The following is a 15,934-nucleotide window of genomic DNA, read 5'->3' as shown; positions in this document are numbered from 1 at the left end:
GGCGTTATCCACGGCCCTGACCTTTTTACTTGTTTTGAAAGAACAGACAACACAGTTTCTTGAAACAAGTGAAAAGCGACATAAGATGCCTGTCCGGATGTCTCTCCCAGGAATTTTGCCCTATCAACAAAAGTAGTGATATTTGTACCCTCGCTTATCTTAATCGGAAAACACACAGTACGCACTAAACTGATGAATATCTTAATAACCCCAATATTAGCGTTGCTAGTATTTGCTTAACTCAGCAAAATTGCTGAATTGTTGTAACAACCGAGGACAAAACACAAACCCATCAAAACGGCAATGCCGTCTTCTGGACAACTTTGCTCCGACGGAGTAATTTTGTATGATAAAAAGTCATCGATCAAGTGCAATTTTGACAGCAGAACGTTGATGAAGTGCCTGTTTTTAGGACGGGGGCTACCTGCAATCACTCACCGGTCAAGCGATATCTTTAAACGTCACATCCACTGCTTTCCTACAGTCAATATCTCTCTTCTATTGTCTTTCCAGCTGCCAAAAACATGTCTCGTCATCAGCTTTTAAAATCGTGTTTAGAAAATTGCAACAATGAAATCATTGTCGCCATGTCAAGCCTGTTTACACACAAGTCAGTTTTCAGAAAACTAAATGGCATAAAAATCAATGCCAAAGCATAAAAGAATACGACTAATATTGACACTTCTTTTGTGCTCCTGGCGTCTTGATGCTGAAGAGTTTGTGATAAAACTATTGATTTGGGTACGTTTCCGAGACAGATTCCAACCGTCCGAGTTTTTCTCTGGGCTGAAATCATCCGAGTTGTTTACCGTATATTGATCTGTCTGAGAAACGAGTAGAAAATATTCCAATCATCTCGTGTTGATTGTCTGGATGTTAACTAATATTTGATGTAGCTTTAGGATTAAGATGAAGTAGCAAGGCCAATTGTATCGGTATATGGGAACTGGACTTCACTTCTGTCGTAAAATGCGAGGACGTTAATGCCATAGAACTAAGTATGAATTAATCTACGCGATTCAATATCGGAAAGGGGCCATTTAATCTAGTCTCTAGCCTCCACCAGGCTTTGGAAACGGCTGGCAAGAGTAGAAATTGGCCAAATAGACAGGTAATCTGCCAGGAGAGTAGGTCCGCTTAAGATGTATAGTTTGACAAATTCCTTGGCATGTTATGTGTCTATTTGGCCAATTTCTACTCTTTCCAACAGCTTCCGAAGCCTGGTAGAGACTACCTAGTCTCTACCAGACTCATTAATGATGAATTGCAACTGTGTAATTCCACCAGACTCATCTGGTAGATTACCATTTTCATGTCGCCAAATTTCACCCTTTTTTTCAGCAAGAAAATGAGTCTGGTTTGGCCAATCACTTTGCTCCAGTGGATTCAGATCTTAGCCATTTAATAGCAGATCAGATCGGCAGCTATGTACAGGACCATTAAAAATCGAGTCCTGAGAGCTCGGGAAACTAAGCTTAGAGAAGGCAAGCCCACTTTTCCTGCGTGTGTCATTGACACCCCCTCCACAACAACAATCATGTTGTTCTAGCCACGGGCCCAGACTGGTATCCCCCTGCATTAAAAGACAGACAGGAAAGAAGCACAGAGATCTGTCATCGCGGATTAAGGTCAGGCGGGCCGTACTGCGACACGATTTCGATAAGCGGTGTAACGTGACCTTTGACTTATCTGGGCAGAACAATGCAGTCAAAAGCCGTGGAATGGCCTTGTTACCGTGCTTGTAAGTGTTTCAAGTGGCTAAAACGGCCTTTTGTGAGGGATCAATGGCAGAGGGTGTAAATTGTATATTTAATTGGTTATACGAAGTGCGGCAATCTTTATGTTCTCTCAGCTTCGGTATCGCGTGTCGCTTTTAAAGTTTTCGGCACAGAGAGAACACGTAGTACATTTAGTACAGTACACAAGATCTGGACACTGGCTTTTAAGAAGCAGATCGTACTAGCAATTTACTGCTTCTTATCCAAACATTATGTTACGTTTTGTGAACATCAATAACCAATCCTATAAACAGTCATCAGCTATAAATTGCCGACTGTGCAAAACGGAGAAATATTAAACTGACTGGATGTCATGATCAATACGTGGATACTGCAAGACTCATAATTGTTCTAATGTGTATATTGTAAAATAATGTAAAACATTATCAAAAGAAGACACTTTTAAATATATTATATCATGTACAAATATAGACGTCATCAATGAAGTATGTAAGTATATTTCAAAATGTTTCAAAAAGATAGAAGAAGCCATTATAACTTAGATATATACCACTTTATACATATATTTCTTCTTTAGCATTGTGTACCTTAGACTGATGTTAGCCTTTCTATATTACTATTGTTGTAGTACATTCTAGTACATTGTACTCTGTACATCTGTGCATTTATCCCCCCGGGGAATGAACATGCAATAAAGTTTCAATTTCAGTATATTTTACCAAGGATGTCTTTATCCAACCCGAGTTCCTGATATACGACGTGGGCAATTGAAACAACTGGTAAGGACCGGTGACTAACTAGGAAAGACAACGACAATAGCCGAGTTACATGAGGTTAAGTAAGGATTTATGACTCTATAATGAATATCTAACCAGCTGATTAACAACAGGAAATCATCAAGTAGCGGACGGTGTGATTCAACGCAACCATCCTGTTTGAGGTGTGACTCTGTACAAATGCAGAGAAGTGCTTTTGTCCGACGTTTCTATACACATGTACATGACTTCCTCAGTCAGTGGTAAAAGCAATTAACAGGGGGTACCCTATCGGCAGCATTGCTGAATACTGCTTTCTGTCACTTATCTACAGTTAGCGGTGGAGTTCAAAGGCAGAGGTAGTGTGACAAAACAGAGCACGGTCGCGCCCAGTCGATTACTCTAGAACCGCCGCCTATTTCCTGGCTACTGTGTGTTCAACAATGTCCAATTCAAACACAGTTGCGGTTTGACTGTTCAAATCGGAACCTCGGACAACACTCCCCGCACCCCACAGGCGGACTTGAATTTCACCCCACATAACCTTTCAGAAAAAAAATGACACGGTTGTAGGTACAACAGAAATGGTTCACATGAACCGCTAGGTTTCTGCTCCACTAGGCGGTGGCCGGAAAGACACCGGCGGGACAGTTGGCCACATGCAACCAGGGAGAAAATCAACGAGAACGGAACTGAATGTTTCAGGATACCGGTAGAGATTTACAAGAAGGCAGTGATCATGAGGTCTCTACCATAGTCTCGACCAGACTACTACTATTAACTACGCTGGCTATATACTAGTATATAGGAGAATATTTGTCAGGGGAGTTTGGCCGCCTTGTAGGTTTGACTGGCCGCACAGGAAAGAATTTACTACCTCCCCGGTGCGCAGCCGGACTCCCTTGGCCAATTTTACCTTTTTTTTCCCGAATTCTACGATCCGTATTCCCGTAGAAAGGCCTGGTGGAGGCTACCGTTAGACATTTACAGGAAGGCAGTGAGGTCTCTACCCTTACTTGTGTGTGGCTTCATTTAGATCTATTAGCGGCCACGCCGGGCAGTGTGCCGGTGTTAAATAGTATTAGGGATCTCGGAGGTAAGCTAAGCCGACGGCGGCTTCGCTCCCTTGATCACTCCCCCGACATCTAGTGTCTCACTCCTCGGTTCAAGGCGAAGACAGATTACCATAGAAAATTAGCCGCGTGAAGATTCCTGTCCCCAGATCAACCCTTATCCACCTTAATCTCCGATAAGCCGTGCTCTTAAGGCCACCAACAGGTACCAGTGATACGCTAGAGTTAACAAAGTTAGACCAACTCACTACCGGGCGCGATGGATACCTGGGGAAGGAAACAATTAGCATGCTAACTGCTTAAGGGTCGCTGCATCTAACAAGATTATTTTTGTTTCTGTAATTTCTAAAGCACCGCTGTCATTATAGCTTATGATTCTTATGTTTTTGAGTCCCTGTTTTGAGGTAGGGTTTTAGAACCAATCTGATATTGTTCTTTTTCTTGAAATCCAATTATAAACTGCCCTTCATGCTGCGCAAGAAGTGTGTCAGCTCATTGGAGTCGGAAATTACTATTACTTTGTTGTTCAGGGAGTCATTTAGCGAAGAAAAATGCTTTAAACTCCCAAGCGATGATAATGAAAACAATACCAATGTTAGCAAGTATTAGATCTCCAAGTGATCTCCAAGTAGATACTATAGGGGCAATATGCCACTTTTTGTCATGGCGTTTAGCCACGGCATCGGAAAGGCGTAACAATACCTCACAACATCTGCTTAAGGATAGCTCTTGACTGCTAGTTGTGAACATTATTATTACGATAGCTAGTTTATTATATATACATCTGGTACAGAGGAAATGGAGAACAGGTTGTAACGTTCTTACGTAAGGTGCACAAGAGTACACTGATATCGCAGCAGGGGTAATATCTATCGTCTGTACCCCCAACACATTCCATATGCTAATGGCGCTGGAAATCGCCAGGGTTCTGTTTGGGGGAAAACAGTGGAATCCCTCGGAGGAATTCCTGGCGATGAAAACAGAAGAGAACCGCCATTCCTCCCACATGTCGTCACTTGCAGACGACTCTATCACCGACGCAAAGTGTCCGCGCCGCACAGGAGTTTAGTAACTTACCCACACCCTTGTGTGTTTGTGTAAATGGAGTGGAAAAATAAACAAACTTATGAGACCGCTGTTTATTTGGAGAGGCTACCTCAATTTCGCATTGCCAGTGGCGGGGATTGTCCGCATGGAGGAGCGTCGGGCCGGAATTTGTTCAACGCTAATCCCAGTGAGAAAAAATGGCTTCAACTTGAGTCACAAAGAGCTGCATCGCGTATGTTCAGAAAATATACCCAGGAAACGCCCCAAAACAGTTACTCAAGCAACTGGATATGATTTTGGAAACGGTCAGACGTTTCAGCTAGTATCCACTAACTAGCTTTCGTCAGTGACTGAGAGACCAGAGGAGAAATGCAGGTTTATAAGCACAAGCTACTGATTTCTCCGTTTACCCAGGAAATGTATTGTTGTTGCAAAGATTGTGCTGTGTTGGCTAAGTTGTTGTGAATTAAGTTGTTTTCTTTAACTTATTAAGCAATTCTACCACTAAGTTATTTAACTGGAATTAACGGTACCCAGATGATTATTTCATTTTCAAATTAGCATTTTATTTTGCCTTTAACTTATTAGGGGAAAATCAGCATAATGACCCTTAGATAATGAAAAATTATTTCAGGGTATTCTCCTTGGATCTTACATTACCTGTTCAAAAATAATGCCATATCCTTTTTTCTGCTGCATAGAGTGTATATTCCTACTAGTTAGTTGGTTGGAATGTGAGTGTATTGGACCTAGAAAGGGACAGCTAGTTACCACAAATACATAAAACAGTAACAGTTACATGTAGAATCATACAGGTGGTCTTATATAAGATCATATAACACTGAACTTAACTATACCCAACAGTACTGAACTGAACTGAACATTATATGAATGAAAGCCCTGCTATTCTACAGGAAGCAATACAGGCCTCCTGATTATCGTAAATGTTGGGAGGGAAAATTGTGAGGTTTTCTGGCTTCCTCGCTCCCAACATCTGCTTGGAGTTGGAGATCGCCATTCCCGCTCAAAAGTCACCTACAGGTCTTGTCTTTCAAGCCTCAGAACACGCAACCTGATCACAATCATTCCTGTTAAAAATCGGGTCTACTTATTTTTAACAACAAAGACGATAGTGACATGGCATGACACTGACAGAAAAAAAACTTGCCATACAACTTGGAAAAGTCAACGCCACAACACGAAGTTGGACCAAAGTTTCCTCGAATCGAATGCAAACACCGAAACGAAGTAACTCTATCACATGCGAACTAACTCCTTCATGTTGTGCAGTATCTATGGAAAAGTAATTTTCGGTCTTTGTGGGTCAAGATGAGTTATAAAAGTGTGAAACATCAACGCGAAAAAAAGATGTTTGCAACTTACAACAGGTTGTACGAGTTCTTGTGACACTGGTGGCATCCAAACAAGATGAAATAATATCCAAATAAATTTGTATCATATCTATAAACATTAGTCAGTAGTAACACTTTCGCTCAGAATATTTTTATTAACTTGTTATAAAATACTTTCTTGTTTAATATTTGCGATATTCGTCTTTAATGTGCGGAAATATTATTATTCTTTTCTCTTTTTTTCCATTCGCTGCGGTGGAAGCAAACAGCCGCGTTACGAAATACCTTCCCATCATCCTCCTTTTCCGGTGCCCCACTTTGGCGGGGTCATTATTTCGTCAAATATGCGGTAAAATTTCGCCAATTTACGCCATTTCTGCGGCCTACAGGCTGACAAAAATGGATTTTAACAAGTTTTTACAACCTCCCGGTCTAAATCTGACCGACCCCGAGGACGACTTTGAGCAGGTAAGTTGTCAAATCGACGAGTTGACGTGGTCTTCTGATCCCTGTTTTTGTTGCTTCCCAACTATTTTTTGCCCTAGTTACCTTACCTTTTTAGGTAAATAACTTACGATTTATAAGATTCCTCGACGAGATTTTCTTGATTTTTGTCCTATATCCTATCTGTGATCTAATTATGTCGTTCAGATACGGGTTCATAAGCGTAGGAAACGTAGATATACATCAAAAGTCGTTTACTTGGGTCATGGGGGAGGGGGGCAAAACAACAGATCAATGCAACAACACGGATATAAATATATGATGAGGTCATGATCAGGTGACTGATGACTATAATTTTAACAGCAGTGAAAATATGAAGAAAATTGTACATGTCCTGTTAGCTTTAAGGTGTCTTTCTATATAATTGTATACCAACCTCCTTACACATACAATGTACTAGTAACATTAAATTATTATTCTTGAGTTTTTAAATAATTTGTCACCTTTTCCACTTTTCCATGAAAATCTTGCTATAGATTAGTACCAGTACTTGAACCTTGATACACAACTGCATTACTGAGTACCAACTATGAACACTTGCTTAATTGTAACACACCAGTTTTGTATTTGTTTTTGTTTGTTTCGCATAACCGGTAAACCGCCTTTATGTACAAGCTGCATAAGACCGGACTGTAATTTTTTAACCACTCACACCGGGAAGGTCCCCTACTCTTTTCGATAAGTGCGGTGGTAGCCGTGGACGACTCTGTAACCCTTTTTGCATGATAATGCCGGGTACATAGTCGTGGGGCGATGCATAGGCCAAAACCAACCTTTGCCGTGCCGGGCCTCATGCAACGGGCCAGCCCCGGTTTTTTGGTGTCCCTGGCTTCCCGACGCACTCACCTGCCGGGCCGGGGGGATAAGACCCTAAACAAACGCAGCATTTAACCACAACACGGCCTCGGAGCACGTAACTCCATACAAATCATTGGCGATCGGCGCCATTTTGAATTCAGGAATCGGCCCGCAAAACAGGTCGGACCCTGAGTTTACGACAGATTACGTCGTTATTTTCTACTCTCCAACGTTCAAGCTGGGGGTATCATGACGTAAACTGTCCTATCTAAGGGACGTCCCTAACCGATGCTAAGTACTCATTTCCACCCGAGTGCAGTGAGGAAACTTGTGTAAAGTGCCTTTCCCAAGGGCACAAGATCGGTGACATGGTAGGATTCGAACCCGCGACCTCTTGGTTCTGAGCCGAACATGCTACCATTTACTAGTAATTGCAATTACTAAGCACAAAATTGAAATTACGATAAGCACATGTGCCCGTAACGCCTACATTCATTTTAACACCTGGAGGTCAACATGTACATGTACAACCAGTATTTTGATAACAGGCCGGCGGCAGTCTTTGAAACCGTGACCTGAATGTAACTGTTTCTACACTTTGTGATTTGCGCAGGTTTCGCCTGCACACAGAGAGCTGACAGAAAGACTGCGGAAGACTTTGTACCACGGAAATCTGACAGATGAGGAGCTGAAAAGGCCGTCAGCGGTCGCCACAGGTCTGTCAACATCTACTATTATATAAATTGAAAATGTGCATCAGATGTGCAAGAGCCAAGAGAGTTAATTATCCCCTTTGCCAAGAAGGTTATGTTTTTGATAACTTTTGTGGGGTTGCTGATTGCTTTGTGAATAGAATAACTTAAGAATTGGATGGAGAACGGAGAAGGAATATTATATATGTTGTATGACAAGGTATTGACTTACTACCCCCTAGCAACTTCCTGTAGAAGTGCAATGAAACTGTAGGTACATGTATTCTTGTATTTCTTTAGGAATAATAAGGTCTTGAATTTTAAGTGGCAGAAATCTGTTGTTTAACTAAAGTCAGTCACTGTTAGTGTCAGAAAATAATGCTCTGTTATTTTGACATTTTTTTTTCTGTTATTTGTATAACTGCCCTTCGGCATAGCACACCAGCTGTTGATGAACTAATTCTTTCCATGAAATTATATGTATACACAAGGACATTATGCACAGTATAATGTCCTTGGTATACATAAACAATGTTTCCTTTCTGTGCTGCAGACATAGCAGTTGAGTTATTACAAAAAGCTGCCCCTTCACCAAAGAATAGGCTAAGGGAGAAGTATGCAGCATCTGTTGTCAAGTAAGTGACTTCAGCATCTATTCAATCAATATAACCAATAAATTTATGTTTGTCCATACAAATTGTATGTATAAACATATTGCAGTGGTATACCAGTTGAAAGTATAGGTCTGTGTTCTATAATATCATATACATGTATGAATATTTTTCATGTGGGCCAAATTATTGTAGAGTGAAGGCAGCCCCCTAGAGTTAACTGTTGTTTTATTATGATTACTAATTATTGTTGTTTCTTTGATATGTGTTTTTTTTTTAAATTCTATATGTAACTAAAAGTCATTTGTGTCAAGGTCATTGATCCTGGTCTTACCCTGTTCCATAGTGGTGTTTCTATCTCACCCTGTACCCTGATGTTGGGCATGTGGTATGTGGAGAGATTAAAACACAGGAATCCTGAGTACCTGCAGACAGTGTCCTCATCTGACCTCTTCTTGGTCTCCATGGTAAGTACATGTAGACAGATGTTGCTACTAGTATGATATAACATCTATAGAGTATGGTATAAAGTGTAAGGTTTTTGCTACTAGTATGATGTAACATCTATAAAGTATGGTGTAAAGTGTTAGAATTCTGCAATGAATTGAAGATCAGTTGCTTCAGAATACATGTTTCATGTTGTGTGTGTGTTAGCGTGGTACATGTAATGGTATGGGAGACACAGTTTGGTTTAGAATTATAGATAATTATTTATTTGTTTATTACGATATCCTGTTTTTCATTTGTTTGTTTATTACGATACCTTAAGCTGTATGGGGAATCTTACAGGGTTCAACAGTAAAACTACAGGTCACTCAAAATAAAAATACAGACATGCAGATTACAAGGTCTAAATAAAAACATAAGACATAACAGTTACTGGTACATTGTAGTAGCACTTCCACTCTTTTTTGTAATAGTTTTTTTCATGCATTGGCACCAGTGTAACCCATGTGAAACATTGAACAACAAAATCCCTAACTTGAGACCCTACTTCAACACAACAGTGACAGTCAATTTCGCCACCTGTCCTCTTCGCAAACATTTTACCCCGACATCCTTCCACTCCACACAAAGCTAACCGTGGTTCTCCCACAGATTAACCTTCCAGTATTATGAGCCAACAAGTGTTCCCTAAACACAGAAGCAAAGATAATGGGATCTTTGTCTGTAGAATAACGGCATACGTTAGCTCTTGGTCTTAAGTCTCAAGCCAAGTGGCTACTTTCTTATTTGAACAAGAATTTGGAAAGGGCGGAAAGCCAGACTTGTTGGAGACTATAAGGAGGAGCAGGGTTGGGTAATTCCAACCCAGAGGATTATACTTACTGAGGAGAAAGGACAGGAATGCTGGTGCGTTGGTATAGCCAGTCAGACAACAGACTCAAGAGTCAAGAAGGAGTAACTATTTCAAGACATAAGCAGGTACAAACTACTTGAAGAAACTTTAAGCTGAATCATACACAGTTGTAGGAGCCTCAAAACATCTTAGAATTCTACTCTTGTCCCTTTCTAGGTTTTCTGCTCTGTAGTAATTTGAATACCTTTTGTCACAAGAAGTCTAGGATTTGAGAAGTAGGAACCAGGAAAAGAAGTCATGTAGTGTATCAAAATCCAATACTTAAATGATGTTGCTTAATGATATACAGGTCTTAGCCAGTAAAGTTGGTTCAGAAAACCTTTGCATTACAGCGGAAATGATCCAGAACTTTCCTCAGTGACTAACTATGAGTATTAGTACTTGGAAGAAGTATACATGTATGTGTGCAGACTGTGCAGTGAAGCATGAAAGGAATAGGGTTTCGCCCCTTCATTAGAATGTTGGTTGGCATCGCTAATTGCGGACGCCCAAAGTCAAGGGCAAAAGTCTCCCAGCTGGAGTCTGGACAGCGTCTGACTTGATAGCCACTTCTTGGAACTTGTGGCTGTAAAGTATGTGGAGTCAGTCGAGTTCTTGTTATAGATATATATAAGGCCACACCAATTTAATTTCTTGGTTAACGGATTCGCCGCTTCATTTTTTTCTGATTTGCAAATAAAAATAAAAATTCAGAATCAACTGCAAAATGCTGATATTTTGCCCTGAACAGTTGAAAACAGTCCTTTTCTTACTACTTGTTACAGTCATTCCATCTTTCAATGCAGTGGTATCATTAAAAGTTCAAAATTCATTGTTTAAATTTTGAACCTGCCTGGTGTGTTGACTTCAGAGCTCCTATTGTACCATTTTGGGCCATAATAGGATGCCTAGGACTGTTTTTATTTTTTATTTTTTTCGCCCGCCCGCTCCACTATTTTCCTAGAAAAATCCGAGAACCAACAAATTAAATCGGTGTGGCCTAATGAAAGAAAGTAAATTTGTGGTCATGTCTGGGAAGGAAGCTTTCTTGGAAGGGAAATGAGAATATTAAAGCCTTAAGGCATCCAATGCAATTTCAGGGCAGAAAAACAAAAAATATTCTGGATGAGGAAATCTGTCTGATGTACTGCCATTTCTTAGCACATTTTTGCAATCATTTCATACTTAAAGCAGTTGAAATGTTCCAAAAACAAGCTACACGAGGAGTCCCTTTATTTTTTGGTGCCACCAAGAAATAACTAGAACCAGACTACCATATGAAACAAGCAACTGTTTTCCATCAGCAAAATCACATGTTTGCACATATCAGTATACTATGGGATAGAGTTGATTCAACTTATTACATTAAAAAGGACCAGAAAATTGACTTTGAAAATCTAGTTTTACCTCACTGAAATGACTTTGGTTGCCTTCAAGATGACAGGAGACATGAAATGTGAAAAAGGAAGTGTACGTAGACTAAGTAATAAGCATGTCTCCCTTGAAACAACCCTTGTCGTTACTGGTAGAGAAACCGTTTACTTTCCCTCTCGTGAACAGCTGTTGTGAAAGGAGCCAGAAGATCCTTGTTCAGTTGGCGCTGTGGCTGCCACTTCAGAAGGCAGTGTGGCGGAATACTGTTTGGAAAAACCTGAATTGGCTGTTGCTGCCAACAAGCCATGACGAATACTATGTTCAAATTCAATGCTGTCACCTGCCAGCCTTGGCTAAAAGGCGTATGAAGTGTGTGTAAGATGACTGTACAAAAAACGCATTATTCCAGTGTACATGTGCTTGTGTGTGAAGTGTGCCCTCTTACTGAGGAGATTACATGCATCACATGTTATATGTATGCTAAGAACTGTGTTTTAAACTCAGAGAAAGTCAAGGATTTATTATACTAGACCTACATATTGATAAAACTGGTTGGTATTCCAGTTGTAGTTATGAAAACTAGAGACACGTATACTGTACTCAAGAAAACAGTTTTTCAAGCAACTGGATAGATTTTGAAAAGATACTTTTTGGATAGTCTATCCAGTTGCTTGAGTAACTGTCTCCTTGAGTACTACTAGTACTAGTATCTCATTGCCCGGATGTGTAACCTTCATCGACGCACAGACAGTACAGTCTGAAGTGTAGAAGTCCCCATGCCAAAAAAAGGTACCTGCCATATTTTACCAACATGAATGTGACAAAGTCAAGGTCCGTGTCCAACTCGGGTTCATTGCTCCCATTCAGAAGAAGTTACTGCTCCTGGGACCATGCAGAACTGGCCCTCCTAGGGGGGGTCGGGTTACCAGGTCAGGACTCGAAATTCATTTCTGGGAATAGGCGCACTGGTGCACCCAACCTAAAAAAATGGGTGCATAAAAAATATTTTAGGTGCACCATGTAAGGTAAGATAAGTAGAATGTCAGCAAGAACTAAAATTATGTTTCATTTCAAAAAAAGTACTATAACAATGATTGTATTATTTTTACTGACACTTTTTTTTAAGAATATGCTGTAACTACTATACATTTAACATCTTTACATACGTTTAACTTAAGAAAATATTTGGGTGCACTGGTGCACCCACGGAAAAAAATTGGGTGCACAGCTCCAATTTTTGGTGCACTAAGGTGCACATGTACTGTACCCTGTATTTCGAGCCCTGCAGCTAGACAGACTGGTTGGAACTGCTCCTGACATCAGGTATCACATACTTGGGATGCCTGCTCCTGTCAATCAACTTAAGCCACTCCCAGGTTGGGGGAGGAGTTTAAAGCTGTCAAGGGTGATTGACAAGGAAGATGGACAACGGAAAGTTTCGACAGAGTGTCTTAGTATTTCCAGGAAGTTTTAACTTCACTGTTCTTACATATAGGTCCAAGGAGTAAGGTAGAGGGTAGAAAAAAAATTATGTTAATCCCCACAAAAGGTCATTGGCACCAGCAAGTCAAGAGGGTATTCATTGCACAACACATTTGTTATATACAAGTTTTCCTCAGCAAATGGGGGGATTCTTTTAAAAATAGTCCTGCAGAAAAGGTTGTCATAGTTCTTCAATCAAGGGTTGCAAAAATTATATGACTGTTGTGTGTAAATTTGCAAATACATGTACATGAACATATGCATGTTAGACATTCGAGTGATGAGATACACAAGAAAACTGTTACTCAAGCAACTGGATAGATCTTGAAATTCTATGTACAGTATATACAAATGTTGCTTTAGACTTGCACATCATACTATTAACTATATGTGTCAAGTTGCTTTGAAGTCACTGGTTGCCATATCTGAAAAAGTTTCAGTTGAAGTGTCCTATTGCTGTTACTCCATTCTTAATGTACTTTTTTTTTAAATTTGAAGCCCATTACAAAATGTCTAGGGAGAGACTCCTACTGATCTGTTACTGCCTAACAGACTGCCCACAGTATAACTTCAACATGTTTCTGTTTAACTTCTAGACGCGTGCAGAAAGCCTTTTGAACCTGGGAGCCTTGACAACATGGAAATTATCCTCTATTTTTAGTAAAACGTTGTTTTTGCCTGACCTGAACTTGTAACCTCCTGAGTTTTCGTGTCACTGTACAACACAAGACTTTGTGTTGAAATGTGCCACCCCACCTACTCCATGTCCTGCATGTTTTTCAAGCAGAATTGACTGTATACAGCTCAACAGTGTACTCAGCACCTTGCCATAAGCGACGTAAGATATCGCCTTACGCCCTGCCAGGATAGCTTACATCTGGCCGAACCACATTGTATATTTACCACAACTGAAACATATTATGGCGAGGAATTCGGCGTGGAATGTTCGGACTCCGCGCGCCGGACGAGATATTATTGTTTGGGCGTCGCGCACACAGTGTTCCACATCTAATCATGACCGGCTGCCATGTTTGCAAACAGTTTTCCATTTTCTGCGGTTTGAATGGGAACCCTTGAACTGCTTGGTGGCGTGCCAGAAGAGGGCCTGCCCCTCGCTTTGTAGCAGGAATGTGACAGCTCGCTTAGAGGGCCCGGTTACACTGTGGACACAAAACCTTTGCTACTGACGATTAGTCAAAATAACTGACAGGATGGAGGCAAACACTTAAATCTGACCGTGGCTCTTCTCAAGGGTTTGGGCAGCTGGAGCTTAAACCAATCAGTGCTTTAACCAATCAGAACTCCTCCTGGCCACTCACTTACTAGTTAGTAATTGGCTTGTCTCCGTGTGATCGACACAGCAATCAAGCGACCTTAACCTTGTAGCAACTCATGTATCATTTTTATCCAATTAAGTAGCCAAATGTGTAGAGTAACACTAAGATCAAAAAGTCTTCTCATTCGGTTTGATTCAACAATATGTGTTTATTGATAGTTAGGCCATGTTGATTTGATTATATGGATGACATCCGCGCGCGCATGAATTATCGGCCGTTTCCAAAAAAAAGTTTTCAACCATAGTACTGTAAATCGTACAAAACAGTTACAAAATGAGCAAAAATACACCGTAAGTTGCCAAAAAAATTATTAAAAATGATACCAATGTCGTAGATTGCCAAAATCAAACGAAAAAAGACAACAGTGTCAAGAAATGAATTTGAAGATTAGATTATTCGCTATACCATATTCTATGTCATTTGGTCAACTTTCATAACCACGTAGATTTCATAATGAAAGCAACTTTTTTTTTTGCAAAACTTTTTTTTTATTCGCTCGCGCGCATCAGTTCTGCGGTTCCCAGAGGATGTCATCCATATAATCAAATCAACATGGCCTTAGGACTAAACAAAAATATACAAGACCGAATGAAATCCTCATAAACACTTCTTATCGAATTCAAGGACAAACAGTACATGTCCATGCATAAGGCATAGACTAGTGATAAAGCTTTTCAAATACAAATCTCTAGACTATACTATAGTCTAGAAAGTTTTATCACTATACTGCAATGCCCTTTAGTTTTCAGTACATAAGGCCACACCAATTTAATTTGTTGGTTCTCGGATTCGCCTCTTCGTTTTTTTCTGATTTGCAAAAAAAAAAAAATTGATTCTGGTCCTTAATCAACTGAAAAATGCTCATGTTTTGCCCCCCAACAGTTGAGGAAAGTCCTTTTCTTCCTAGTTGTTACAGTTTTCCCATCTATCATTGCAGTGGTTTGATTAAAAGTTCAAAATTCAATGTTTAAATTTTAACCCAGCCTTTTGTGTTGACTTCATGGCTCATTTTGTAGCATTTAAGCCTATAATAGGATGCCTAGACCTGTTTTTATTTTTATTTTTTTTTCGCCCTGTCGCTTCATATTTTTTCTGAAAAAATCCGAGAACCAACAAATTAAATTGGTGTGGCCTAAGTTATCACTAAAATATATGAAATAACTCTCAAAGCATAGGACTTTTGATGTTCTGTATCTTGTTGTCATCAAATTTATGACTTGACAGCTGTTCGTGGCCATAGTAAAACGTGTATAGCTAATGTTGCCATTGTTTGTTTGTTTGTTTGTTTGTTTAGATGGTAGCCTCTAAGTACCTGTACGACGAGGGAGAAGATGAAGAAGTTTTCAATGATGAATGGGCTGAAGCAGGTGAGAACAGATGCTTTTATTCTGTTACTTTTACATGTATTTATTCTATACAGTTGAAAGAAATAAGAACAATGACATTAGATAATATGCTAGAAAATGAAGGAAACCTGTTAACATATTAGGTTTTTAGTGAAGTGGTAGAAATACCTCATATCAGTGTTCTGCAATATTGCAGAATGTCAAAATTTTGTTCTGCAATTCGGAAATACTTTCTGCAAATACACGCAAAAATACATGCAAAATTACTTGTAAACATTAGTAAACACAAAAGCTCTTAAACACCATTGAACCCCTGATTCTTTTTCAGTCTGACAAAATTGCAGGTTGCCTAATTTTATTCTGCAATATTGCAAATGTCTCTGCAACATGCAGACTGCAGATGGGTATTTCTAACACTGAAGTGTATATAGTCCTTATGTAACATAGTGTAACAATGATGAAACTAATGGTGTACATTCATGTCT

The 15,934-nt window shown here is 39.9% G+C and overlaps 1 protein-coding gene across 2 annotated transcripts in view; it reads left to right on the top strand.

Annotated features, from left to right (window-relative positions):
- The first annotated feature begins 6,247 nt into the window (after positions 1–6,247).
- The window catches only part of LOC109465416 (protein CNPPD1-like), a 19,724-nt gene continuing 10,037 nt past the window's right edge, over positions 6,248–15,934 (top strand). The window contains exons 1-5 of one of the 2 annotated variants that reach the window (XM_019762674.1): positions 6,248–6,434; positions 7,882–7,984; positions 8,514–8,595; positions 8,918–9,038; positions 15,398–15,470. In XM_019762674.1, coding sequence (XP_019618233.1) covers positions 6,366–6,434; positions 7,882–7,984; positions 8,514–8,595; positions 8,918–9,038; positions 15,398–15,470 — 448 coding nt within the window. In that variant the 5' untranslated portion in view covers positions 6,248–6,365. The remainder of the gene's footprint in view (positions 6,435–7,881; positions 7,985–8,513; positions 8,596–8,917; positions 9,039–15,397; positions 15,471–15,934) is intronic. The other variant, XM_019762673.1, reaches the window with a different exon arrangement.

This window comes from Branchiostoma belcheri, unplaced genomic scaffold (genome assembly GCF_001625305.1).
Source record: "Branchiostoma belcheri isolate BF01 breed outbred unplaced genomic scaffold, Haploidv18h27 scaffold15, whole genome shotgun sequence".
In the NCBI taxonomy this organism is placed as follows: Eukaryota; Metazoa; Chordata; class Leptocardii; order Amphioxiformes; family Branchiostomatidae; genus Branchiostoma; species Branchiostoma belcheri.
The sequence above is the reverse complement of the archived record's forward strand: the minus strand, read 5'-3'. Positions and strand labels throughout refer to the sequence as shown.